The 27,325-nt window shown below is 62.3% G+C and overlaps 1 protein-coding gene across 1 annotated transcript; it reads left to right on the top strand.

Annotated features, from left to right (window-relative positions):
• The first annotated feature begins 1,699 nt into the window (after positions 1-1,699).
• Positions 1,700-27,325, top strand: AMZ1 (archaelysin family metallopeptidase 1). Its single transcript, XM_038539607.1, has 7 exons — positions 1,700-2,092; positions 17,657-18,177; positions 19,452-19,619; positions 21,819-21,947; positions 22,265-22,434; positions 22,865-23,041; positions 24,909-27,325. Exons 2-7 carry the CDS (start codon positions 17,874-17,876, stop codon positions 25,467-25,469), a joined length of 1,509 nt encoding a protein of 502 aa, XP_038395535.1. The 5' UTR covers positions 1,700-2,092; positions 17,657-17,873; the 3' UTR covers positions 25,470-27,325.

Raw genomic sequence — 27,325 nt, 5'->3', positions numbered from 1 at the left:
CGAGGCCACCCAACAGGTATTGGCAGGTGTTGACAGATGCTCTCTGGGCAGAAGGGTGCCAGCCAATCAGAATTGATGTTGGACACTGATGTGTCCAATCAAGGTGCAGCAGCTGACCACCAGCACTGTTGCTATGTAGATTTCTCTTCCCAGTGAGAGCAGTTTAGATGATCTGGGCCACCCATATCACTGCAAACAGGGAAAGACACGGGACTTAATGCCACCTGTAGGAGCCCTGAGGTGCCCATAAGAAAGTGAGGAAATTGCTCAGACACAAGCCCTCCAAGGGGGACCCTCAGTCCAGGGATGGAGGACAGATGCCCCTCAGGGTGGGAGCTCTGAGCCACGGTTCCCACTGAACACAGGCTGAAAATTCACACCGTCTCTGACCCACTAACATGCAGCTGCCCAGGAAGTGAAAGGTTTCCAAACAGGTGTCCATGGAGTGGAAAACTTAGAGTATGAAAGTTTTCCCCTTCTGGTCCCCAGGTCCTGTGGCCACAGCCTCGGGCGGGCCAACCACCCTCTCGCACCTGGGAGCTGTGGGCTCCTGGGAGGCTGAGGTGGGCCTCACACATGAGTCTCCATCCCTAGGTTCCAGCACAGGGCTGGCACATAGTAGGTCTGTGTATGGCCCGCACACTCTGGCCTGGTCCTTAGCATCCTGGGTGGGGAGCTTTTAGGGCACTCAGCATGTGCTGACTACATGAGATTGGGTGGCTGGTGGCCAGGGCCCTTGGGTAAGGGTATATTGGTTGGCTACTGCTGTGTAACAAATCATTTCAAGCCAGTGACTTAAAACAACAGTGTTTGATTGTTTCTGCAGGGTCTGGGGGGCCAGCCAGGCAGTGCTGCTTCCCTGCGCTTGATCTCATGCATCTGGGGTCAGCTAGTAAGTTGTTTTGCGGTGGTCTCAGCTGGCATGGCCTAGGCCCCCTTTGTTCTCTCAGCTCACAGCAGGCCGGCCCGGGCTTGTTCTCATTCTGTCACTACAGCCTAGGAGAGAACAGGCAGAGGCACACAGCTCCCTGGGGGCCTGAACTCAGAACTGGCCTGGGTCACTTCTGTCATCTTTTATTGGCCGAAGCAAGTCACAGACAGGCTCAGACTCAAGGTGGGATAGACGCTCCACCTCTTGATGGGAGTTTCTGCAAAGGGCACAGATGGTTCAGGGAAGGGTGGAGACTTGGGGTTGCTTTTGAGGTTGTTCTTCCACAGAGGGGGAGCCCTGAGACCTTGCCCCATGGAGTCAGCCTCCAACAAGATGGGAGGCTGGGCCTTGGTGTTCACAGAGCTACTGACCCGCCTAGGATAGGCCTCCAGTGGGCCAGTGGGGACAACAGCCCTATCTTAGGACACAACCATGAGCTCTTTGTGAGCCAGGCCCGTGCCTCAGGCAGCACTGCAGCAGGCACGGAAGCTTTGTTGAATGACTGAATGATCGAGGTCAGCTCATGTCGTACATAGCAAGAGGAGGTCCTGAACTTCCTTCTCAGGGTGCAAGCCTAGTTCAGGGTTGAGGGGACGTCTCTACTCCTGGGAGCACACCCTCTGTGCCTGCCTGGGAGCCTGAGGGCAGAGACCTCGAGCCTCATCCCCTCCGTGGAGACTGTCTTCCCTGCACTTGTCTGTTCCTGTCAGAGCCAAGATGTGTCGCCATGGAAACTGCTTGGCAAACACACCAGCAGGCAGAGGCGGCAAACAGCAGCTCGGGCGCCTGTTGCAGCGAGGGTGGCGGGGATGGCATGAGCGAGCGAGCGAGCGAGCGAGCACGCCTGGCTGTGTGTGTGACCTGAGTGTGTGAGGGCTCGGGGTAGTGTGCAGGGAGGGCGGACGGCCCGGGTGTGCACTGTGCACGTGCGCCAATGGGGGCAGGTGTGTCCGTGCGGGTGTGCTGGGAGTGCCACGCGCAGACAGGGCGTGTGCAGGGGTGGGGGTTCATTTGCTGTGATGCCAGGCAGCACGTCCACCTGGGCTGAGTGCTCGGTAGGAGCTGGGCGTCGCGCTGGACGCCGACGGGAACAAGACCCATGTGGCCGCAGCCGCCCAGCCTGTAGCACGCCATTCCGGGCCGAGGACAGCCACTGAGCGGGTAAGCGCGCGTGAGGAGGGCTTCTGGGAGGAAGTAGTTGTCGGGGAAATGTGGGGTGGGCGTCATCCTAGCCGAGGGGGCACGGGGTTCCGGGTGGGACCCAGGGCCTGGAGGGGGCTGGGGACGGGGAGGCGGGCGGCAGGGGGTGGGGCCAGAGCCCCCCGGCGCTGCGTGGGGTGGGGACTCCATCCCAGGCTGGGAAACCCAGGTGAGGGTTGCTGGATGCCTTCTAGGGAGAGGGACCCCAGGGGTAGAAAGAGGGCAGTGTCTGGAGCAGCCAGGGGTGGGCTGACAGACGCTAGGCGTGGGACGTGGTGGGCGAGGTGGCCACCCCAGGCGCTCCAGCGGGGACGGCTGGGCTTTACCAGGGGGAAACCTTGAGAGGCTTCTGGGGGGGCGCTTGGCTTCCTCCAGGGGTGGGTGTGTGTGGCTCGGAAGGGGCCACGGGAAGCCTGAGCCGTCATGGCCCGGGGCTGGGGACGGTCCGAAGAGATTCTGGAAGTTGACCAGAGGCTCCCTGGGGACAGTGGGGGTGAGGGAGCATCTACTGGGATGGGAAACGCTGAAGGGAGAGGGCTGTGGGGGCGGGGGTCGCCTACAGGTGCCGTGATTGTGGCCCCAGGAATGTCCCACGAGGAACCCCCATAATGAGCTCTGAGCTGGAACAGGCCGGACCCCACAGCTGCCGGGGGCTCCAGCTCCTGTAGACCCCGGCCCCTCCAGGCTGGGTGGATGTGGGGGGTGCAGCACAGCCAGCAGGCCTGTCTAGAAGAACCCAGCCCCAGGTGGGACTTCCCTGGCACCTCAGGAAGCCCGCCCGGGGCCTTGGCACCCACTCCTGGCTGCTGTAGGCTCTGGGGCCGGGTTGTGCGTGTGAATGCAGTAGGGGTTCATGGCCTCGCCTAGGAAGGGGGCCCTGCAGTGGGGCCACCTCGTTCCGCAGCCTCCCTGCTCTGGTTGGTGGGAGATGCAGGCAACCTGCTCACTGTGGCTCTGCAGCCTCGTCGTGTCAGGCCGATCCTGGCCCCCCTGGGACCCCTCCCCTGCCACCTACCCTGATGGAAGCCATCCTTTTGTGCTTGCTTGGAGAAGCTTCTGGACCACGGGTTCCGAGGACTCTCACTGGCCTCAGAGGCAGGCCCCCTCACAGGCCTGCCCAGAGCTGCCCACCCATGTACCCACCCACTGGGGGTCTGCTCCCCACTGGCCTTCAGGTCTCCTCGGGTCTCCCCTTCAGAGCAAGCAGGGGGCCAGGTGCGCCTGACAGGAGGGTGAAGGGTACCCCAAATCCTGACAGCGTGACCTCAGGCGGTCCCCCTGGCAAATCGCTAAACCCTAAACCTTGGACACTGTGTCCCACAGAGATGAGCTGAGTGATGTGTGTGTGCCAGCTGTCTTGGGGTCAGACACCTCCTGGAGGGCTGGGCATTGCTGCCGTTCCTGCCCCGTCAGCCCTACAGCCACCCGAGCCGGGTGACAGATGGCTGATAAGTAGGATTCCTTACTCTGGTTGAGGAAATGGGGCTGTCCAGGGGCCCGACTGTCACGGCTGAGCACGGGTCAGGCTTAGTCCTGGAAAGCCCTGCTCTCTGCGCCCTGCGGGTGGAGCTGTTGCTGCTGCTGCTGGGGCCCAGGCGCAGGGCCTGTGGCTACCTGGAGCCCAGGTGGGCCAGCTCGAGTCCCGACGACCTTGATGGGGACAGATGTCGCCAAAGTGTGGGGGCTGCTTCCCCAGGAGAGGGCAAATGTTCCAACAAGGGTCTGCATGTGCCCCACTGTTTCTGTTTCTCTGAGAAGCAGCATGTGGGGACTCCCTCTGGTCCCCTGACCTCCCCAAACCAGGAGAGGCCAGAGGATGTGCTGGAGAGAGGCAGACACAGAGAGGTGGAGGGGACGTTGGCCAGAGCAGTCCTGGGTACCCAGGACCCCCACTCTCACTGTGGGCATGGCTGAGCCTGTGGGGATGGGCCGTGTGCTGCCACCAGGAGGGGCCGGGCCCGCGTGGTGTGTTGGGGGGGGGGGTGGTCCCCTGGCCCCAGCTGGCCTGGCTGCTCTCTGGAGGGCACAAGGCTTTCTGAGCCTGTGTCGCAGGGAATCCTGATCTGGAGCTGAGGGTGGCCCCTTAGGCTGGACCCCTCACGCCCACCTGTCCCACCTCTACCGCCAAGGTCTTCTGTTCCCCCTGTGCCCCAGAGGGCCCTCAGCCAGCCCCGAACAGGAGATGGGGGCCCCTGGGTGCCCCATGGGGCCTGGTGCAGGGTGGGCATTCTGCTGGGCATTCCGGGTAGCCAGGCAGGAGGGTCCTCGGCTTTACCTTGCATTCCTCTAGTGAACACAGCTCAGCTCCGGAGGCATTGCTGGGACCGGAGGCCTGGGGACACTGAGGCATGTGCAGGGAGCGCCCCCCCGGGGGAGGGAGCCCTGAATCCACGTCCCTGCCCCATTCGAGCTGACCCCAAGTCCCACAGGCCATGGGGGGTCCTCCTGCTGCCTGGGCCTGGGCTTGGCCCCCCGGTACCTCCCACCTGAACATCACCTGCCTCCCCGCGCTGCTCCCAGGTGACCTAGTAAAACATGTGACCGTGCCCGTGGGGGCCATTTGTCCTTTTGGCCTTTGTTCCAAGGCCCTTGACCACCTCCCCACACCCCGGCCCCCGGCCCCATGTAGCCCTACTTCCGTTCTCGAGCACCCCTGCCAGGACTTTCAATTCCCCAAAGGCCCCGTCCACTCCGACGTCCTGTCCACACTCAGGCTGCCCTCTGGCTGGCAGGACCCCCTTCTCTGCCCCAGACCCCAGCTCCCCTCGTCCCTCCCCATGGCACAGGCTCGGCAGCGCGGTCCTCCGCCCTCCCTCCTCCCGTCCCTGCGGTGCTCTGTCCACATTCGCCCCTGTCTGCGCCAGGGGACAGGACGACAGCGCAGAGGGGCCCGGCCCCCCGGCCCCCCGCCCGGCGCCTGGCACAGCCCCTGTCCGAGCACCTGTGGAATGAACGCGCTGCGACCACCGCATGAAACACGTCTCTTACTCTCTTGTTGGTATCAGTTTCCTGAGGCCGCCGTGAGGAATCCGAGGCGCAGGGCCTCGTTCAAAACAGCAGAGATGGATGCTCTCGGCTCCCGAGGCCGGAGGCCCAAGTCGAGGTGTTGGCAGGGCCAAGCTCTGTCCAGAGGCTCCGGGGAGGCTCCGCCTCAGCCTCCAGGGTCCCCTGGCCTTCTCCCTGTGTCCTCTACCCTCTGTCACTGATGAGGACACCTGCTTCTGGATTTAGGGCCACTCTAATCTTGGGGTGATCTCATCTTGAAATTCTTACCTTACTTCTACAAAGATGCTCATTCGCAGCAAGACCCCATTTGGGAAGGAAAACAGGCAAGAGGCAGGTGCAGTGAGGTGGGAGCGTCCCCAGACCACAGGGCTCTCTTCCGCCAGGTCTGCCCAGGCTAGAGAATGGCAGCGAGCACAGAGGTGGGGACACTACCCTTTGACCATCTGGCTGAAAATGTAGAGGAGCCCGCATTACTGCCCATTTCTGGGACTGGCTCTAACGAGGTGACTTCACAAGAGAAGTCTGGGGTCTGAGACGAGTGTGTCCCAGGGGCAGGAGGGTGGCCCGGGGCCAGATGTCAGCAGGCTGCCGATTCTGGGGGACCCGACACTGGGTAACCCCTGACTCAGAGCAAGGGAATGAGCAACTGAATGAACAGGCCCTCATCTGATTTCCAATTTGAGGCACTCAGTGGGCAGCTAGAAGGGGTGTCCTGCCCCGGCGGTAGCGGCTCGGAGGGGGTGAGTGGCGGGCAGGCACCCACAGGGCCCTTCTCGGGCTCCCGGTTCTTTAACCTGGAAATCCTCAGCGCCCTGCACATCAAATGTGTATTAACACCGGGAGCCAGACTCTGCTTGTAGAGATTTATCCCAAGGGGGACATAATCAGATACGTGTGCCACAGAGATGTGTGGAAATAAGATGAGTACATCAAATATCGAGGAAACTGGGAACAAACAACATCCCAAACCAGGTGCACCAGCCATGAGACAACATACACAAGGTGGGGACGCCCATTCCCGGTCGTTGACGAGGATGGCGCTACGCAGGGCAGTCGCCCGCAGGACAGGATGTGGGGTGCAAACCCCTCCAAGGTATATTTAGACATGGAGCAAAAACATCATCTGGAGGATGTCTGGCAAAAAGTTGAGAGATGACCTCTCAATGGTCGCCTCACAGGGTTTCCTTTGTTTTCCTTTATTTTTCAGAAATTTCTAAACCTACTACAATGGACATTTGTTGTCACATCATTTCCTAGGGTTTAAGTGAGAAACTCCCTTGCATTGTTGGGGACCGCGATGACAAATCCCTCAGCCATCCCATCCGTGGGGGCACTTGTTTCTCCAGAGCGAGGCTGGGCAGACGGGTGGGCGGGTGGCCCGGGCGGGCCTGGGGGAGCTGGGCTCGGGAGCCCCCCTCCTAAAGGTTTCTGGACAGAGAAAGGGCAGCTTGGGGAGAATTGGAGCCCGGAGCCGTAAGGCCGGCCTGCAGCTGAGGGCTCCTTCCCTGCACTTGGCGCCTGCTCCCAGCTGGGGGCTGCGCACGGGACCGGGGAGCCACACCGGCCGCTGGCTTGGGGGCCCCGGGGGAGCCGGGATGCCCTGGACGTGGGAGGAAGGGTGGCCTTGTGCCCAGAGTGTGCGTCTTAAGGACGGAGCCCCTCCCTCCCTCTGGCCAGCTCCCCTGCCACCAGCCCCAGGCAGGAGCCTCGTGGAGACGGCAGGGGCCAGCCAGGCTGCCCACCAGGGAGGAGCACCGCCGCCCAGAAGTGCGGGAGGGAGCTCCTTCCCCAACTACAGGGGCCAAGAGGAGGAGGCTCTTCCTGGCCACCCAAGGGACCTTTGGGAACCTGGGGGAGGCCCAGAGCCCAGCGCAGTCAGGACACAGAATAGGGGCTGCTGGAATTAATGGGTCTGTCGGGGCCCCACGGATGGGAGGACGGATTGCACTGGTCAGTTTGCCCTGCCTGGCCTGCTCTCCGTGCTCTCCTGGGTGGCGGCACACAGATGGGCTCTCGCCCAGACTCAGGCCTGGGAGGTCAGTGCTGTCAGGAAGGAGGCCTGATAACCTGGCGCTGTGGGCTGGCGGAGGGCCGCCTGGGAGGAGCACCGAGGAGGGAGCACCGGGCTTCCTGGTCTCCTGGTTTGGAAAGCTCAGGGTACACCAGCCACATTCACAGCCCAAAGAGGAGCAGGGTCCGGGTGCACTGGCCCTCTGGGGGCTCAGGGGTCCCCTGGAGCCAGAAGGGAAACTCCTGCGGGCCTCTGGCTCACCCTGTGGGAATGTCGTGCCAGGGCGATCCCTCCGGGTCCCTCCGCAGCTGTGCAGAGGACCCTGCCACACACCTTCCGTGTCCAGGCTGGGATGGGCTCTGAGGGCAAGCGCAGAGCTGCTTCCCTTGGGGCCCAGAAAGCTGTTTTCCCTCATCTTTAATGGGATGCCAGCGTTGCTGTGGGTTCTCTGTACAGTTGGGGGACCTTCACCAGGGGATGAGATCACCTCCAGACCCCACAGCCCAGACTCCAGCTGTGGGCCCTCCCCCAACATCCTCCACAGTGCTTGTCCCTGGTCCTTCCTGGACACGTGGCTGCGTAGACAGAGGCCAGGAAGGGTGCAGGGTGAGGTTTCGGGAGAGGTGCGTGTCCACAGCATGCTGGCCTGTGGCCCAGACTCAGCGTCCCTCCCGCCGCCCCTCACTGAGGCAAAGGCATCCTGAACAAGTGTCAGACTTTGTACCCCTAGACCTCCAATTTACTTTCTCCCATTAGCAGTTCGGGCTGTGAGATGTGGCACATTTGCTGAGGAATAATGGGCCCCATCTCACTAATCTGCGTGCGGAGTGTGGCCCCGTGTGCAAGCACGGGGAAGCTCCCGGATTCCAGACCGGGCAGGGGTGCTGCTTCCTGCTTGCAGGAGCCCCGATGGGTGGGGCGCCAGGGGCCAGGCCGGAGCCCGGGAGGGGACAGGGTGATGCAGGGCCCAGTTCCCTTGCCTTGGAAGCTTCTGCTGCATACACCCAGCTATTCTGGGTCCCAGATATCCTAGGGCTCCCCAGCCCGACACTTCCAGGGCAGGTGGCCTAAGAGCCGCTGAGGGTCAGCCAGGTAACATGGCCCCAAAACATGGGCTGCATCTGTGTCATCAGTGTCCTAGGTTCCAGGGTCCCGACGGGTCTGGAGGCCTGGAGGCCTGGACTGGGTCTTCACTCCCTCCCAGTCCTGGCTCAGTGGTGCCAACAGATGTTTGAGGGAATACATGACCGTAGTTTGGACACTAATGAGAGAGCTACAGTAGGTTACACTCTCATTTGACAGCATGAAGTGTTTCCCCATCCGGCAAACACTTACTGAACACCTGCTATGTCCCAGGCCCTGATGCGGGTGCCAGGAACAGGCCGGTCTAGTCCCCGCGTGGATTTATGCCACAGAGGGAGGGACTCGTGATGAGCCCGCAAATGCAGGGAGACCGGGTTCAGCCTCACATAGCCGTATGAACTGTGACGCTGGAGCAGGCTGAGCGGGGGAGATCGGGAGGGGTCCGTGCACGGGGGCCAAGGAGGCCTCTGCAGGGCAGCCTGAGCCACGGACCCGGTGCCAGGGCCATGCAGGGAGGAACGTTCCAGATGAGATAATACACCCAGGAGGAAGACTACAGTGACCAAGCCGGGTGGCGTCTGGAGCTGCGTGAGGTCAGGACGAGAATTGGAGTTTGGGACTAGACGATGCGATGTGTCTTTGGAGCCGCACAGACCTGGGTTTCGGTCTCAGTGACCATTTATAGGCTGTGCGACTGCAGCCCCCTGAACCTCCGCTTCCCCATCTGTAAAATGGGATGCCAGTGCCTCCTTCCCTGCTGGGGTGGCACAAGCATTACCCGAGGTGACCGCAGCATCCAGCGCCTGGAGGACCTGCGCCCCTGAGCGGACACTCAGCGTGTCTTGTGCTGTGGCAGGGGTGCCCACACAGAGCACCATGTGACTGTCACAGAGGCCCTGTGTGGCCAGCGCTCTGCAGGCAACATTAGTGGAGTGAGGCCCCCACGCCCTGTTCTGCGGAGCCAGGACCATTGGCGGCTCCGTCTTGCAGGTAAGGAAAGAGCTGAGGCGGGGAAGGACTTTCCCTGGCCTGGCAGCCCGAGTAGCAAGTCCAGACATTTGACCACTGGCGCCGTGCTCAGGACGTTCGTATGCCTCCCTGGGCTTGCTGGGAAGTCTTTACAAAATCCTCCAGATGGGACCTGTCCTCGGTCATAGCTCTTAGGGGGGGCAAATGGCAGAAGTGCCCTAGAGTGCACTCAGGGCCGCGGTGCCTCCGGCAGCTACCAGGGTGGCTCCGTCGAATCTAAACCATTCTCCGCTCTGTACGGGAGACCTGGGTCTGGGCCGCATAAGGGGAGCGTGCAGGGGGTGCAGGAAAGGTGATGGGCCTGTGGCGTGAGCTGCGTTCTCTCTCAGGAGGGGGGGTGACCCAGGTTGGGGTCCTGCGCCACTGTGGGTCCCCGTGCTGAGCTACAGATGAGAAGGAAGAGGGAACTGTTAGCAGTGGTCTGAGAAGCCTCTGTGGCCCCGGGAGCTTCCCTGCTGCATCTCATAGGCAACCCCCCTCCCCTGGCAGCCCGGCGGGGTGGATGCTGCTCTAGAGACAGTGAAGCTTAGGGCAAGTGATGATTCAGCGACAGCTGAAGGGACCTCTCCCCCACCTGCATCAGGGCCTGCCCTGCCCCATGGGAACGGCCGGGGCCATGGCCTCCAGGACGGGCATGCTGAAGCCCAGTAACCAAAGGGGAGCTGTGGCGAGCGACAGGGCTAGCAGACCCTGCGGCGTGGTGGCGGGACTGACGGGATCCCAGTACTGAGGATGCCCTGCCCCTGGGGACCAGCCAGCACTGAGGCCAGGTCGCCCTCCAGCGTGAAGACCACCTGGGCTGCAGGCAGCAGGCTGGTATCCCGGGGTCACGGTGCTCACGCTCCAGACATGAGTGCACAGTGCGTGCTGCTCCCCAGGCACCGCTCGGGCTGCACTGAGCTGGGCTCTGCCCTCGGGGGCTGTCGCCGTCCCAGCCTCCTCTCAGTTTTTCATCTATAAAGTGGGGGTGCAAGAACTCAGGCTCGTTAAGAGGTTGAAATGAGGGGATATGGGCAGAGCACTCCGTGTGCTGTGCCCGGCACAGAAAAGTCCTGAAAAATCATTACATTCGTATAGGCGGACTGCCAAACGATGGGGAAGTTCCAGGGGGCGTGATAACAGAACTGGACTGTGTGTCATATGCTGGTTGTACCCCCGCATTGCTGGGGTGACCCTGATGCCTGAGTGCTGGCTTACCTGTCCCACCTGGAGCCTTCCCGGGGGCGGTGCTCCTTACCTGCCCCACCACCCCACCTGGGGCCTTCCCTGGGCCATGTGGGGCTTACCTCTCTCACCTGTTTAGTTTCAAGAGCTCAGGCTCCATCCTCCCCCCTCCCCTAGCTATTTCTGGGAGCGTTGGGGTGTCCCAGGTGTGCTCTGCAAGCACTCAGCAGAGGTCAGTAGCCATGTCTGGGGCCAGGGAGCCCCGGCCAGCCTTCTGCCCACTGATGACCCCAGTGGCGGGTAAGACAGCTGCAAGAGGGGGTGTGGCGCCCTCGGCGGGAGCAGCCTCCAATCCCATCCTGGCAGCCCCATCACACTTTCCCCCCTGGCCCCACCTCGGTTCCTGCCCCTGTGCTGACGTCATGCTGCCTGGGACCTCCTCGATTTTCGTGGCCCAGGACTAGTGCCCACGCTGCCCTAGGCTGCGCTGCTTGTGCTGATTCCCAAGGGCGCAGGGCTGCGAGGTAGGGATGGGGCGTGAAGGCCATGGGCAGCACAGGGAGGGGGGTAGTGGGGGCATGAGGACCCAGGGGGAACCGGGAGGGGGGTCCCCCGCGGTGGGGAGGCCAGGGGCGTGGGGACCGCCATGCCGGGTGCCCTGCACCGCATCAGCACCAGAGCACAAGGCACAGTGTTGGGGCTGGAATGTCCTGGCTGTGCTGCAGCGCGGGTACAAGCACGCAAGCCCCGAGGACGCCCTGGCAGCGGTCTACCCTGCTTGGTCCGGGGGAGGAAAACCTGTGTCCCCCTGGGGCGGGAGGTGGGGAGTGTGGGGACTGCGCGCCGGGAGGGTTTGGTGCAGGGCTGCACTCTGTGGCTACCGCCAGGACGGCAGGACTGGACTTCCCGGCCCGGCCCCTCAGGCCCCCGCAGAGAGGACACCCTGCCGCGCAGGGGATCTGGGAAGGGACGGGGCTCAGAGACCCCAGCAGGCCACCTGTGTCCCAGAACAGAGTGACCCTGCCCCTGCTGCCCATCAGTGTTGGAAGCACACAGGCAGTAACGGAGCTGGAGCCCAGGGCGGGAGGCGGAAGCAGGGCACATAGCCTGCCCTGGGGTGGGAGGTACCCCGAGAACCTCTCCCCAGCCAGAGGAACCTCGGGGACCACCCCTTACCACGAGGAGGCTCAGTTGGCTGTCCACCCCCCCCCACCCCCCCGCCATCCCCCAGGAAAACAGGGCAGCACGCTGGGGGCAAGAAGAGGGTGTAGGGTTACTTAGAGATGCTGGAGTTAACCGCCTGCTGGAATCCGGATGCGAGTCCTTCCCTGCCCTTGTCGCAGGGAAGGGTGTCTGGAGTCCAGGTGTGGGCTCGCAGGTGCAGGTAGCGGCGGGAGGCCCGGGTCTGGCACGGGGCCCCTGGTCTAAGCCCCCGGTTCCCCTCCTAGCAAGTGGAAGCCTTCTGAGAAGCCATCACATCTCGTTCCGCGAGGGGCGGCTCTAGACACCTCGAAGGCTCGCCCCCAGCTCATGAATGGCGCGATGCAGCTGCTGGGATATTCTGCAGAGCGAATTCAGAATAACAAGAATCAGAGCCTGCTTTGTCACCCGGAGGCTGGGGCATCTGTCCAGTCAGATGGGGGGAGGTGGGGGCAAGAGCCCAGGGCTTTGGGGTTGGCGGCCTGCCCTCCATCACCTGGCCAAGGAGCCTGCTGTTGCTGCTGGCAGACGTCCCTGGGGAGGAAGTGGCTCGGACCAGGGTGCTGCCCCAGCAGAGGCTGGGAGAGGGGAACAGGGTGCGCCAGGAGCGGGGGAAGAGGCTGGAAAGGGTGGCCAAGGCCCCAGTGTTAACAGCTGCTGCGCAGAGTCATCACTGTCTTTGGGAGAGGGCAAGTCCTACCCCCTGCCTATGGTTGCCTCCCCTGCTTCTGAAACTCCTTCAGCACCTAAGGGTCCAGGCTCCGTCGTGAGGCGTGGCTTTGAAACCCGGGCTGGCTGCCGTCCAGCTGCGTGGCCCCATGTGAGGCCCGGGGACCATCACAGCACCTGTGACATCCCGCCTTAGTGAGGCTCGGATGGGAGGATGCAGACGGAGTGCAGGTGCGTCGGGCGCCCCTCGTGCTTAGCCGAGACCCTACCCGGTAAGCAGGAGCTGGTGGCAGAGGGTGGCAGAGCCAGATTCACAGCAGGGAGCCCAGCTCGGGAGGTTTCCCTTCTGGATCATTCATCACTGCCAGGAGCACGGGTTGGCAGTAGCGGAGGGCTGGGAAGCGCCTCCCCCCGGCTGCAGCGCCCCGCCTCACGACACCCCTGCTGCCTAGGACCCAGGTGGGCTGGGGTCAGTGCAGCAATGAGCTGGCAGGACAGAAGTGTCGGGGGGCTTCTCTCAATGACCCAGGAAGATGAATGAGGGACTTAAAGATGCTTGTGCCTGAGCTGGAGGCTCGGGTCCCGATGAACTGCCAGCCTGTGTTGGTCCACGTGGCCACCCCTCCCAGGCCCTTCGGGTCCCCCGTGCCTGGTGGGCCAGGGGCCTGTGCAGGGCAGGGCGCGTGGGGCTCCACCAACTGGCTCCAGGCCCATCTCCCCGTGGAGACACTCGTGGGTGTGCAGGTGTCTCAGGGAAGAGGATTTGGGGAGAACCACCCAGTTGTTCTCAAAGTACATCCTGGGGACTGTACGCTGGACCTATGAGGTCAAAACTGTTTTCACAACAATGCTGAGCAGTAATTGGCTGTGTCCTCATGAGTGTAGGTGGGCTTTCCCAGAGGTCACGTGAAGCGACGCATGGGGGTGTGCTGGTGGCGATGGCACGTTGTCCTGTTTCACACATTCCTCAGTTTTAAGCTCAGATGCAGTAAATGTTGACAGCTACAGCCCACGTGAGCCAAAGCTCCCGGGGGTCCCCGTGGTCAGTCCGTGGGTAGAGGCCCCAGGAGGGGGACACGGCTGCACGCCAGGAGGGCCAGCCTCCTTCCGAGCCGCCCACCGCATCTCCCGGAACTCTGGCGCATGGGCCTGTGCCCACGGCTCCCGTTTGCACGCCCTCTGGGCCCCTCCCGTGCCACGTGACTCAGTTCTGTACGGGGGGTGGGGGGTGGGGGGCAGCTGAGATGAGCCTGAGATTCACAGTTTGGGTCAGAGTCACACCTGGGACAGACATGGTGGCAAAGCCCTTGAACTTTTAGTACAAAGAAGGCATCCTTCATTTCCCGGGGCTGTGCCTGGGCTCGGGCGTGTGGGGGCAGAGGTGCCCCGAGTGGAGTGTGTGGGGGAGATGGGAGAGCGTGTTGCCAGAAAGGCCCCTTCAGGGTGGGAGGAGGTCCCGGGAGTGAGGCCCAGAGTCAGGGGCAGTGTAGTGGGGGGCAGGAGAACCTCATCTGAACCCTTGTAGCTGTGCGTCCCTGGGCTAGTGGCTTCCCCTCTCCGAGCCTCAGTCTCCTTGGCTCCTCGGTGGGTGGATACTGGTGAATACTGGGAGCTATGTTTCAGGTAGTGGTGGGTTCAGATGAGATGTTGGGTGAAAAGGTGAGCTCGAGGTTTACAGGACGGAGGCCATGGTTGGGGGGAGGGAATCCCGGGGGCTGGGTCGGGGTACCATGAAAGCCATGACCCAGCCCCTCCCGAGTGCCTAGAAGAGCCCCGGGCTGCAGGCTCTTCCCCAAAAAAACTAGTTTATAGGCTGCTCTCAAGGACGGGACGATCCCAAGCGGCTGGGACAGCAAGAGAATGATTCAGGGGTACGTGCTGGAGGGAAGCCTCAGGTCTAGCTGGGTGCCCTGAGGGCGCTTGTGGATGGAAGGTCTGGGGAGAGGCAAGGGCGCTGGAGCAGGGTCATAGGACCCACATCCAGAAATAAGCCTGCGAGGTGCGCGTGGGGTCAGGTGCTCAAGGCAGCGCCCAGCTTGGGGCGCCACCTCCTCCCCCCCATGGGTCCAGCCTTGCACCGGGCAAGGTGGATGGGTGTTGCCAAGCCTGCTGTCCACGGGGGCGCACTGAGGCACAATGGGGTTAAAGGTCAGAGGACCAGGTTCATTCCGGAGCGCCAGCTGACATTCAGGGCACTCCCTCATCCAGGGTCTCCTGAGTGCCCCCCTGTGCCTGGCCCCCGGGGTCCTGGATGGCCAGCAGCTCACAGCCCACCTGGAAAGCTGCCCAGAGGGTCCGCGTCCACACAGCACGGTGCATGCTCCCCCTCTCGGAGGAGACCGGGAACACGCACATACAGCCTGCCCCCCGCATCCCCCAGGGCCGGCCAGAGCTCTAGGCATAGCCTTATTCGAGCCCATCTCCTCGCCCCCCCCGCCCCCAACACCGGTCTCCCCACTGTCCCTGAAGCCACCCACAGGGCCTTTGCACCTCCTTCCCTTGGGACACTTGCCCCAGACCGCCTAGCGCCCCTTCTAGGCTGCCGCTCGGACCTCACCTTCTCACCGGGCCCCCTGCCCTTCTGGCCACCCTGCCAGCTCTCCGCCCCTAACACCCCCTATGCACTGTTCCCTCTTGCCTGGTACTGTCTGGCCCCCGAGGGCCAGGGGCCCCCCGTGCCTGTTTTCTCCAGGGGAGCTGGCCAAGCCCTACTGTGGGCAGGGGCTCACGGATTGTCCGTCCAGTGAACCAAGGAAGGAAGGAAGGAGCCCAGGTGTGCCCAGTGCCGGGCCCTCCCTGCCGCCTCCGGGTCCTTCCGGCCGCGTGGACAGCCTGCCCGCTGGGGCCCTTCCCCAGCCCGTGCGATGGGGTCCGTGTGTTTGTGCATCTGATGTTTCTTCCTCGAGCCAGGTGTTCACCCGGGGGCAAATGGCTGTGCTGAGCTGGAGTCTGGCGGTGCGGACGGGGTGCTCCTGGGAAGGTGGGGCCCTGCCGCTCCGGCCAGGGGACCGGTGCAGGTGCATTCCTGCCCCTCTGATTCTTGCCACCTGTGGGCCTTTGGGGACAGTTAGTTTTAAACCTGCTGTGAGTCAGCTGCACCCTTTGGAAATGCGGGTAGCAACTGTATCCACTGCCCTGAGGGCTCAGGTGGAGGAGCCCCGCCTGGAGCTTAGGGGTGTATTTGCTGCTGACCCCTTAGCCCTTCAGGGCTGGAGGGCTTATGTGTTGGTGAGACCGTTTGAAAGCAGTTTGGCCACACAGATCAAGATCCCTTAAACACATGGCGTCTTCTTGTCTGGGAATTTCTCCTGAGGACATAGAAACTCAGACCTGGGTACCAACATGCTCATCACTGTGTTTTGGGGGCAGCTAGTTAAAAATAGCACTTATTATTATTATTATTTTTAAGTAGGCTCCAGCCCAGTGTGGTGCCCACCACGGAGCTCAAACTCACGACCCTGAGATGAAGAGTCAGACGCTTCACAACCTGAGCCAGTCAGGTGCCTCCTAAAATGGTATTAAAAAAAATTTCTTTTAAAAATTTTATTCATTCATGAGAAAGAGAGAGAGAGAATGGGGCAGAGACACAGGCAGAGGGAGAAGCAGGCTCCATGCAGGGAGCCCGACATGGAACTCGATCCCGGATCTCCAGGATCACGCCCTAGGCTGAAGGCGGCGTTAAACCGCTGAGCCACCCGGGCTGCCCTAAAATGGCATTTTCTTTCTTTCTTTCTTTCTTTCTTTCTTTCTTTCTTTCTTTCTTTCTTTCTTTCTTTCTTTCTTTCTTTCTTTCTTTCTTTTTTTTTTTTTTAAAGATTTATTTATTCAGAGAGAGCGCGAGAGAGGCAGAGACACAGGCAGAGGGAGAAGCAGGCTCCATGCAGGGAGCCTGACGTGGGACTCAATCCAGGGTCTCCAGGATCACACCCTGGGCTGCAGGCGGTGCTAAACCGCTGCGCCACCGGGGCTGCCCAAAATGGCATTTTCTAATAGAATGTCTGAGAACTTGGGAAAACACTCATCCTATATGAAGTCAAAAGGATGTGAAGCTGCACGTGCCTTGGGACCTGATGACTGTAAAACATACACACGGAAAGAAAACCGTGCCGCTGTCTGTGCTGGGGCCTCCGTGGGTGCTCCGTCCGGTGGGATCCCACCTCGTGGGGACCCTGGAAGGTGGGTCGGTGTACATACAGCCATCCACTACGCAACAGGTAATAACGAAAACTTACGAATGATACACGTGTGTACACGCGTGTGTTTGTGTGATGTAGGTACACATACACGTGTGTACATGTGTGAGTGCGTAGCTAGAAATCTTTTCCAGGTGAAAAGATTTTTAAGTTGGGGTGTTAGCCAAAGGGAGTCTGGGCTCATTTCTTCATTCTTCCCACAAAAACAAGGCCTGTTCCTGTCTTCGGGTTTTGCAGCACCGGCTTGACTTTCTAACTGAAGGGTTGGCCAAGCCCGCTCGTGCTCCGCCTATTACTTGTGTGTCTTTCTCTGGCTTCCTTCCTCGTCACCTCCCCCTGCCCTGCGGGGCTCCCCCTGCCCGTGGCGTGCGCCTCCGGACTGAGACAGGAGCCTGGCGTCCACTGGTAGCACGGTAGCTTTTCGGGGTGTATGTGGAGGGGAGGGGGTGTCGCCTCTGAGGAACACAGACAAGCCAGTCGGCGCCCTGACTCGGAAGGAAGACTCCAGGCTGTGAACGCACTTTGTCCTGCTCTCCCGGCCCATCTGTCCCAGCATCTCCTCTCCCCGCCTGGCCTGTTCCAGCCCTTAAAGCGCTCTTTGTCGCTTGGCCACGTCTCCCTGTTGACGGCTCTCCGTGGCTGGCACGCGTGCCTGTGCCCTGCGTGTGCCGGGAGACCCCTGGGTCTGGGCGCTGCACAGCTGGGTCTCCCCCACGTCCTCCTGGTGGCTTCTGGCTGGCCTGGCGACTCGGGGAGCAGGCTTCTGTCCCCAGGCATGCGGGACCCCGCCGGGAAGGCCTGTCTGTAATTGGGACAAAGAGGTGGTGTGGGGCCCCGGGCGGTGGGGTGCACTTGGCCATCACAAAGGGGCAGGAACAGCTGGTTTCCTTCTTGGGGGGCGTCCTTGGGCTTTGCAGGGGCTGGTCATCCTTCCCAGGCGCCCATCCTCCATCTGAGGGGGAGTGGGCGCCAGGGCTCTGTGGACAGGCTCCCTGTTGTGGGGTGGGGGGTGCCCCTTCCCCAGGCTGGAGCCGGAGCCCAAGCACGGGGCCGGGCTGCTCCAGGAGGAGGACAGGCCGTCTTCCCGCCCTGGCTGGCTGCGAGGGCCACGACCCCGCGTGCTCATCACGGCCCGTCCCCCGTCCCCCGTCCCCTGTCCCCCGTCCCCAGGGTGCTGCTAGGCCTGGACGCGTCCGTGCCCTGCTGCGGTGCTGCGGAGACCCGACGCCGGGCAGCGCCGGGAGTCACGGGCCGTCTGCCCAGCCTCTGTCGGAGGGAGCCTTCAGCCACTCCCATCGGCCTGCAGGAAGATTCGGGAAGAGCTCGTGGCCGTCCCCTGGGGGGTTCATGGGCAACAGCGGGGCTCCCCGGAGCGGCCAGGCGCGCCATGCTGCAGTGCAGGCCGGCCCAGGAGTTCAGCTTCGGCCCGCGGGCCCTGAGGGAGGCCCTGGTCTCGGCCGACCCGGCCCTGCGGCAGCTCTACACGTCGGCCTTCACCCCGGCGGAGAGGCTCTTCCTGGCCGAGGCCTACAACCCCCAGAGGACCCTCTTCTGCACGCTGCTCATCCGCACGGCCTTCGACTGGCTTCTCAGCCGCCCCGAGGCCCCTGAGGACTTCCAGGCCTTCCACGCCTCCCTGCCGCCCCGCAGGCAGAGCCCTGCCCGCAAGCACATCTACCTGCAGCCCATAGGTACCGGCCGCGGGCCCGGGGGGCGGGGGGCAGCCTGGGCCGTCAGGGCCTGTGGGGGAGCCGGGCTCTAGATCTGAGCCCCAGCTCGGGTGTCTGTGCCCAGGCCCCAGGCGGGCCCTGACGTGAGGCGGGGTGGGACCCCGCCAGTGGGCTTGGTTTTGGGGGTGGCATGCAGGGAGGCCCCCCTGGGTGCGGGCTCTCCACCCACCCTGACTCAGACACTGGTCAGACAGCCCAGGGCCGTGGGGCCTCTCGTGGCTGTATCACCAGCCGCCGCACACAGGGGTGGCCTCATCCAGGCGCGGTGCTGGGGGCTTGTGTTAGGAGCAGCTCGGTCACAGGCAGGAAACAGGCCGGGAGAGGTCACTTGACCTGCCCAGGACGCAGAGCTGGCGATGGGTAGGGGTGGATGTGAGTGCTGGCCTGTGTGACCCCGGGGCCCTGCTGGGGAGGCCTGCTGGCCGGGTGCTGGGGAGGAGGCGGGGTGGGCCAGCCCCCGTGTGTCTGTGTGCTGAGGGCGGGGCCCCGGCCTGGCAGGGAGGGTACCTGGGGCAGGTGTGGTGCCTGGCTTTGCAGAGGAGGAGCAGGCCCGAGCTGGGGACCAGCGGTCTGCAGGCACCCCTCATGCTCCATGGCCCCGTGGCCCGTCTGCCGTCTGTGCTGGACGTGCTGCCTTCACACAGCTCCCAAACCATCCACTTCGTACCAGCGCTTCCCACGCTCTCATGAGCAGACGCACGGGCATCTCAGGTGGCCTGTGGCTCTGCATTTCCAACCAGCTGCCACCCAGGGACTCCCAGCCAGTCCCAGGCCGTCCTGGCCTCTGCTCTCGGTCTGCTCCCCTCTGTCCTCCTAAAATGCAGCCTGGTTGTAGCTCCCCCAGGGGTGCCTCGCCCGCCCGCTGAGCCTCATCTCACCTTCCCGGAATTCCACTCTGATCCTGCCAGGCTGGCTCTTTGCCCCATTAACCCCAAGGGGCCTCTGTGACCTGTCTCGGCTGCCCCTGGCCAGCCCCGGGGACTGTGGCCCCAGATGAGCCCCCACCCGCCCCCTGAGCTCTCCGTCCTCCAGACTTGGGTCACCTGCATCTTTCTTCTGGGCATTGGCCTTTCCTTCCATCTCCCTCCTTTTATGTGTCCCTTTACAAATGTCTGTGTGCCCAACTCTGCGAAGGCAGGTCCAGTGGTCCGTGCTGGTGGGGGTTCTGGGGTGCGTGCTGGGGTGCTGGGCGCCGGCAGGGGGCCCAAGCGGCTGATGGGCTGCCCTGCCCCCAGATCTGAGCGAGGGGCCGGCGGGCGGTGCTCTGCTGGAGTACCTGAGGAACTGCACGGAGGCCTTCTTCTTGGGCTTGCAGGTCAGATGCCTGCCCTCGGTGGCCGCCGCGTCCATCCACTGCTCCTCACGTCCCAGCGGGGACTCGGACAGGCTCCAGCTGCACACAGGTGGGTGAGCGCAGTGGGGGCGGCTCTGGCCAGCATCGGCGCAAAGCTCTGCCACTTGGCACAGGGCCCTTTCTGGAACACAGAAGGTGGGAGGAAGATGCCCAGGAGAAAGAAGGAATCCCTTTCCCCTTTTTTTATGTGGAAACCTCTATTTCCCAGCCTTGTGACGGGGAGGGCTAAAACAAAGCTCACCTCCCCATCCGGCTGAGCGTCCGGAGACCTGACCACCAGCCTAGTGTCCATGGGAAGCCCCAGGGCGGGAAGAGCAGGTGAAGCAAGCCCTTTGGGGGCCACCTGCCACTTTACAAGATGTCACTCTAGCCTTTGGCCTTGTGTGTGCTCAGAAGACCCCTCCCTGCCCCGCCAGTCCCCGGGGTTACCGGCAGCTGGAGGGCAGCTGGGGGGAGGGGCACAGATGGACTGGGGAGCTTTGGGATGTGTGGGACACCCAGACTCAAGTCTCAGGGGTCTCAGGACGGGGCTGGGACTCAGTCTGGAGGCATCTGGTGGTTTATGGGCTGTAGGAAGCCCCCAGCCGGCTCCAAGCGGAGGTGTGTTAATCCTTCCGCCTCTCTCCTGTATCTCCCCTCTCCTTGTACCCCAGCCACGCTTCATTCCCTTGCAGCTAATCAATTCCGCAACTGCACCAAGTATCTGTGATGCCCGCACACCAGGTTCCTGACCTCAGTTATCCTACTTTTGCATTTCTGTATTTCCTAGGGGATTCTTTCTCAAATGAGTAGTGTCACTTTTTTAAAAATACCACTTGCCTGCTAAAATTTAAGCTCCGTATTCATACCCACGCACGTAGTTGCTGTGGTTTGTGGTTTATCTGATTCCACCGTCGGGAGCGCGCTGGTCGTCTTGCTGCCTGCGTGTCATGTTATTTTTCATTGTTAGCTGGACATCTTAACTAGAAAGTTAACTTTTAGAAGAACTCGTGGCCTGGGATGATGTGATTTGCCCTAGGGAGGATTCTGGTTTTCCTCTGCCCAGCATGCGTGGGTGCTGCCTGAGATGAAGGTGTGCAGCTTTTCTGGACGCCCGGAGCCCTGGGAGTCCAGCCCGCATCCTTCCCTCCTCCCAGGAGCAGCTCAGCCTTAGCTGCCTGCTGCAATCCTCTCCTGGATCTAATTTCCCATCAGGTCTCAGATTTTTTTTAAAAAGTCGTATTTGCTGAGATACAATCCATGTATAATGAAACTCTGCCTCTTGTAACAGCTCTGTGACCTATGACCCAGTCGCCACGGTAATCAGATATAGAAAAGCTTGCTTCGTGTCCCCCTACCCCATAATGTGCAGAGTGACCCCTGTGGCCCACTCTGCCCCCACCTAGGATGCTTTCAGTTCTTATCTTGTATTTCACTCAGCTTGTCTGGTTATCTTCGGCAGGAGTGCAGGTCGCAATCCCTAGCGCACGTTAGGGGAGTGGCTGGCATGGAGTTTTCAGGGGACTCTTGGTGGGGGCAGGTGCCATCCTAATGGTGGCAGGTTCTTTCCTGCATCCCAGGCTTTGGGGTTCGGCCACTAAGACCCTCTCCCGGTCCTAGACCCCTCTGTCTGGAGGACACAGCGCTGCTCCAGGGTTGGCTCCTGACTGCTGCATCTCTGTCCACACACCTCTAGTTCTGTCTGACCCTCTGTCTTCTTTTCTAAGGACTCTAATGATTGCACTGGGCCCACCTGGATAATCCAGAATAACTTCTCATTTTAACGCCTTCAATTTAATCATGTCCACAAAGTCTCTCCCACCATGTGAGGCAGGACATTCACAGGCCCTGGGAACTAGGATGCAGGCGTCTCTGGGACCACTGCACTTTCCCGTGAACACTGGTCCCATTGGTCAAGAGGCCTTTCTGTCGTCCCCACTCGGATGACTCTGGGCCTCTCAACCACCATGACCAAACCAGCTCTCCTGAGTTTTGGAGATGGAAACTCCGAGCTCTTACACACATGACCCAGGCCTCCTGACCCTGAGGCTCAGGCCTGCAGCCCCTGCTCCACGTCGTGCGGTGTGGCTGCTTCGGCTTCTCTGCCTCAGCCTGCCTGCTTCTAGTGGAAGGTGGCTAGCCTGCCCCTGACTTTGGGAAGGCCTGGCTGCAGGCAGAGGAAGAGGGGATGATGGGATTTGCCTGCCCTGAGCCTGGGGCCAGGAGAGGGGGCCCCAGCCGCCTCCTTACCTTTCCTCTGCCCTCCCAGACGGCATCCTGTCTTTCCTGAAGAACAGCAAGCCGGGTGATGCGCTGTGTGTGCTGGGCCTCACGCTGTCCGACCTGTACCCCTGCGAGGCCTGGAGTTTCACCTTTGGCAAGTTCCTTCCAGGACATGGTGAGCCAGCCCCGCCAGCCCCTGCCTCAGCTTGTGCACGTGGGGGGACCGCCCTGGGGCGCAGGTATGGGGCAGTATGCATGTGTGAGCATCCCCCAACCCCGGGGAAGAGGGCACACTATCTAGAAACATGCATCCCCACAGCCTCCTCTTGGGCCAGGGCAATTCCTCAGGCTCTGGCTTCTGCCTCAGTGCGCCTTCATGTGGGTGCGCCAGCAGGGCCAGGCCTTCGGGATCTGTGTGCATCCTGAGGACGGGGTGGCTTTGCTCCCAGGCTCCTCGGGTGAGGCTGCCCTGTGTCTCTCGCTTCTCTCCAGAAGTGGGCGTCTGCAGCTTTGCCCGGTTCTCGGGGGAGCTCCTGCAGTCGGGGCCCAGCGCCTCTGACCCAGCCCTGGCGGAGGGGGCTGCAGATGGCCCTGAGACACCCATGCAGGATGGAGGCCAGACCCTGTGCTTCAGCGCCCTGGGGATGATCCAGTGCTGCAAGGTGGGCCGGGGGCCAGGGGGTGGGCTCGGGTGCTAGGAGATGGGACAGCAAGAGGATGGAAGGCCTGGGGCTCTGCTGATCCTGGGTCTATGCTAAGGACGCACCGACAGCCGTGTCCAGTCCTCACGACGAGGGCCAGGCTTTTGAGCATAGAAACCAGGGCCAGGCTCAGAGCTGCCAAGGCCTTTGCTGAGCTCCCTTGGCTGTGAAGTGGCAGGATTGGGATTTGAACCTGGGTCTGCTGCCCAAGCTCCCGGCAGGGTGGCCTCTGGGTGCCTCTGCACAGAGATGCCAGTCTGTGCCCTGTGTAATCAGGAGCGGGGACCCAGTGCTCCCCGGCCATCGGGTGCCCCGGCGGGGCCGCCCGGGGACTCGGCCGGGGGTCGGGCTCAAGACTGTGAGGGCAGAGGTGCTGTGCCGTCTCCCTCAGGTCACATGCCATGAGCTTTGCCACCTCCTGGGCCTGGGGAACTGCCGCTGGCTGCGCTGCCTCATGCAGGGGGCACTCAGCCTGGACGAGGCCCTGCGGCGGCCCCTGGACCTCTGTCCCATCTGCCTGCGGAAGCTGCAGCATGTCTTGGGCTTCAAGCTCGTCGAGAGGTACAAGGTGAGTGGCATCGGGGCAGCCAGCCCCTGAACAGGGCAAGGGCAAGTCCCAGCTCCACCCCTCCCACCTGCTGCTCCCCTCCCATTGGGCCTGGCACATGGGCGTCGGAGGGCAGCAAGTGGCGTGTGGGGTCCTGTGCGAGAATCCGCGTAGAATGAACAGACCCCTGGGCCAACTTCTTGGCATCCTGCTCAAGTTGGGTGGCACATCATGGCCCTAGCCGAGCGCCTGCCACTCCCAGCAATGGTGGCCGTTGCCATCAGGTTGTACCAGGACGGACAAGGGGCAGATGGCTTTTATCTCTCAGGCCACAAGAGTGAATACCAGCGAGCTCTGGGTGCTGGTCAGGTGCAGGGGGGCGGTGGGGGGCGTCCTAGCGCTTCCTGCGACTGCTCAGGCCCCCTCCTGCATCACAAAGGGCCCGTCTGCTGCCCTGCACCTGCCCCGTTGCTTCTCCCTCCTCCACCCCCAGGGCTGGCCTCTCAGGAGGAGGAGGAGGAGGAGGAGGAGGAGGAGGAGGAGGAGGAGGAGGAGGAGACCCAAGCTCTCTGGGAGGTCCCGGCCCAGCAGCCAGGCCAAACCGGCGGGGCGATGCTGCCCTCTGCTGTCGCCTCCAGGTGCTGCCCGGAGCAGGGTCCCCAGGCAGGCCCAGGGCCCAGGGCGATGGACCAGGGTCTGCCCCCGGGGAGGAACCCCATCCTAGGGGAAGATGGCTTTGCAAAGGCAACCTTAATTCTGAGTTCAGAACCCAAAGGCAGGTGGTTGTTATTAAGGCCCATCAACCAAATTGCTTTGGCTTAATTTTAAAACCAAAAGTTTTTGACCTGAAGCTGTGTTTGAAGTTCTGGGACACCCCCTCTTGGAGGCTGGCAGCCTGGGTAGCATGAGGTCACTCTCTGGGGTCAGGTCACGGCACCAGGCTCCATAGGGGACAGGTTCTTGGGCACCGCTGGACGGGGAGGGCCTGCATTTCTCACGGGCTTCTGGGGTGCTGCTGGGCGGGGACCCCACTGTGAAGACAGCCGAGCTAGGGGGCTGGGTGGTTCCAGGTCCCAGAGCTGCCTCCCCGTGTGGATCTTTTCTGAGTGACTCTGGGGAACGGCCAGCCCGACTGGAGAGGGGATCCCACCCTCAGCCCTGTGGAGGGCAGACGCCCAGGTGGCAGCGGGCTCAGGTGGGGCGGCTGAGGGCGGGCCCGAGGGTGCAGCTGGCACGGCTGCTGTGCGTGTGAGGTGACAAGGGGCCGGCTCCCATCTGTACAAAGCACTGGGACCCCACTTGTATCTTTCCTCGGGACTGTGTTCACCTGACATGGCTTTCGTGGCTTTGTCCCTCTATCTTTCCACACACACCCCTGCCCAGGAAGAGCCTCACTCACGTGATCGTGGAGGTGACCTCATGGTGACAGAGGGCCTGGCCACGAGCGGTCCCTGCTGTCCCTCTGGACCAGTCAGCAGGGTGCTGGTCAACACCTGCTAGAGACCCAGCTGCGGTTTGTAGTGTAGGTGATGCTGGAGGCAGTGTTGGGAAGGGGCGTCCACCATGCAGACCCCAGGCAGGGAGATGAGCAGAGGTCGGAGCGAAGTCAAACCATGTAGAAAGGGAGGAATTTTGAGTATTTATTGCTCTTAATACAGTTTGAGTTAAATTATGTAGAGCTTACGATTAAATATTAAGGGTCAAGTTGAAGAACCAGTGTGCGCCGCTCCTGAGAGTTTGTGCATGGGCCCTGGCAGCAGAGGCCTGGGGGCACCCGGGCCAGCGGGGGGCCCTGGGGTCCCCCGGGAAGGGGTTGGACCTCCTGGCAGCGCTCTGGCTTGGCGGGTGACCGAACACAGAAACCCCAGCCTGCATCTCTCCCTCCCAGAGACTGTACGCCTGGACTCAAGCAGGAACTCGGCCGCGGCCGGGCCTGGACGCAGGGGCGCCGTCGGTGGCGGAGGACACCCCGCCCTGCAGCGCTGACTCGGGCCTGAGCTGCGGAAGTGAGTCAGAGCCGGGCAGCAGCCTGTCGGAGCCTCTGACCCCCGACGCGTGGAGCCACAGCTTCTCGGTGGGGCCGGAGCTGGAATCTGAGGACGGGCTGGGCTCCCTGGCCATCCCGGAGAGCCCGCCGCAGCCCGGACCCCCGCGCGAGGCCATCGAGGAGCACGGGCGCTGGCTGGCGCTGTGCATCCAGGCCCTGGAGAGGGAGGTGACGGAGGAGGAACTGGCGCAGGTGGACGCAGCCGTGGACGCCCTGGCGGGGTGGGAGATGTTCACGGGGCACCTCCCAGCCCCCAGGCCGGACCTACCCTGTGGCCGAGACGGCACAGGCCTGCGCCGGGTCCTGGGGGGCACGTTCTCCTCCCTGAGGAGGAAGCTGAGCGCGCGCAAACTCTCCAAGACGGCATCATCCCCCTGTCGCTGGAGGGCGGAGGAGAATTAGTGCGAGGGTCCGTCTGTCCCCGGACTGGGTGTCCTGCGCCATGCGCCCCCGGGGCCCAGGAGGGGAGCTCTCTAGGGAAGCGGAGGGAGATGAGCTGTAGCCCTTTGTCTGGGTCCCAGCAGAGGGTCCTCAGGCCCAGCCTGGCCTGCGCATCCCTCTCGTCCTCCAGAGCTGGAGCCCGTCTGTGCTCCCCAGGGGAACGAGGGGCCGTGGGGTAGGGCACTCAGGGCCCTCGGAGCCTCGGCTTCACACGGCATCCCCAGGACTGCCCTGGAGCCCTGGAGGCCGTGTCCCGGGAGGCCTGGCCTCTCCCCACAGCCGCTGCCAGGAAGGGTCTAGCTTACGGAGGTGTCCGAGACCGCCACCTGCTGCCACGTGCTGCCACCTGCAGTGGTGAAAACTGCGGTCTGCTGACAAAGGCGGCCTCCAGTGTCCGGTGCTTCAGAGCCTCTGGCTTCTTCACGGAATTTTTGGACTTTTTCCGACGAGGGCCGAGGCTGAGGCGGCCAGCCTGCCTGGGGGCATCTGTGTCCCTTTGAGTCTGTAAAGCCGTGCTGCTTGTACTAGAAGCTCTGCGGTGCACGCACACTTGCTTGTCCTGTCCTCGTTCTCAAGTACCCCTGGCAGCTGCAGGGAGAGAAGCTTCCAGTTCCTAGGGCAGAGCTCCTGCAACATGAGGAGGGTGGGCACAGCTCCTTCTCCCTCCTGGAAAGAGGCAAGAATAGGGGTGGCTCATACACTTTGTGGGTAGCTTACAGTTTGGGGGCTTTTTAAGGACAACAGTGCACAGTATGATCCAGATTTAGGAGCCCCGCCCCCCCAAGCCCCCAGCAAGCAGGCCAGAAGCTTCCTTATAATCTGACGTCAGGCGGGAGGGAGTACAGGGTCCCAGGCCTGCAGAGGGCTGGGTGCAGATGTGGTCTGCAGGTCTGGGTCTGGGCTGCTGAGAGCATCACAGTGACCAGGAGGTCACTGCTTGGAAGACGGGGGCCCACGTGGGGGGCGGGGGAGGTCCTGTCACTGCAAACACGTCACCCAACCTTAGTGCCTTAGAGTCCCAACCTTCTGCTTAGAGCTCAGGAGTTTGCCCTGTGGGCAGAGCCTGCAGGAAGGGAGGCCCCCGGCCTGATGGGAGCAGGACCGCAGAGAATCGCTGGCACCCCAGCGCCCCAGCACAGTCCTCAGCCAGGTTCACGGGGTGGTGCTCCGGGTCCCCCCTTCAAGGGTGGTGATGGCAGCAAGTTCTGGTGGAGCAGGGCCGCTGCCTGGATTGGCCGTCATGTTTCCTCTATCATGTTAGCTAAGTCCCCGTTTGCTTCCATCTTCTGCAAAAGGTGAGTGAGTCTCCAGCCGGAAGTGGTGGTGAACCCCGACTCAGAGGTTGGGAGGGGGCGCTCAGGGCCGAGCCTGCGCCCTGGGGGCACCTGCCTGGGAGGAAGGGCCCCAAAGCTGACGATTCCCCTGTCACCAGCTGCAGACAGAGGGCAGTTTTAAGGACAGCTGCTGGGGGAGCATTTTGAGAATAAACTTTTAGGCACTGAGGTTCCTCTTGCATCAAATGGGTGGGGGGGCGGGGGCGGGGTAGAGAGCAGTTTGGGACAGTCCGCAGGGGAGGCGGCTCTGGTGGCGGATGTAATGCAGGCCATCTGCTCCCGCACAGTCACGGTCACAGGCCTGGTAGTGGAGCACCTCACCCAAGCTGAACTGGAGTATCTACACCTCGTGGTTTCTGAGAACCCAGGGGCCCTGGCTTTTTTTTTTTTTTTTTTTTTTTTAAATAAACATACAAAGTGGACTGTATTGGCTTCAAGCTCCAAATCTGTCATGGGCCCCTGTGAGTTCCACACATCCCCAAG

This window comes from Canis lupus, chromosome 6 (assembly GCF_011100685.1).
Source record: "Canis lupus familiaris isolate Mischka breed German Shepherd chromosome 6, alternate assembly UU_Cfam_GSD_1.0, whole genome shotgun sequence".
NCBI classification, from domain to species: Eukaryota; Metazoa; Chordata; class Mammalia; order Carnivora; family Canidae; genus Canis; species Canis lupus.
This window is presented reverse-complemented; position numbering and strand designations above follow the sequence as displayed.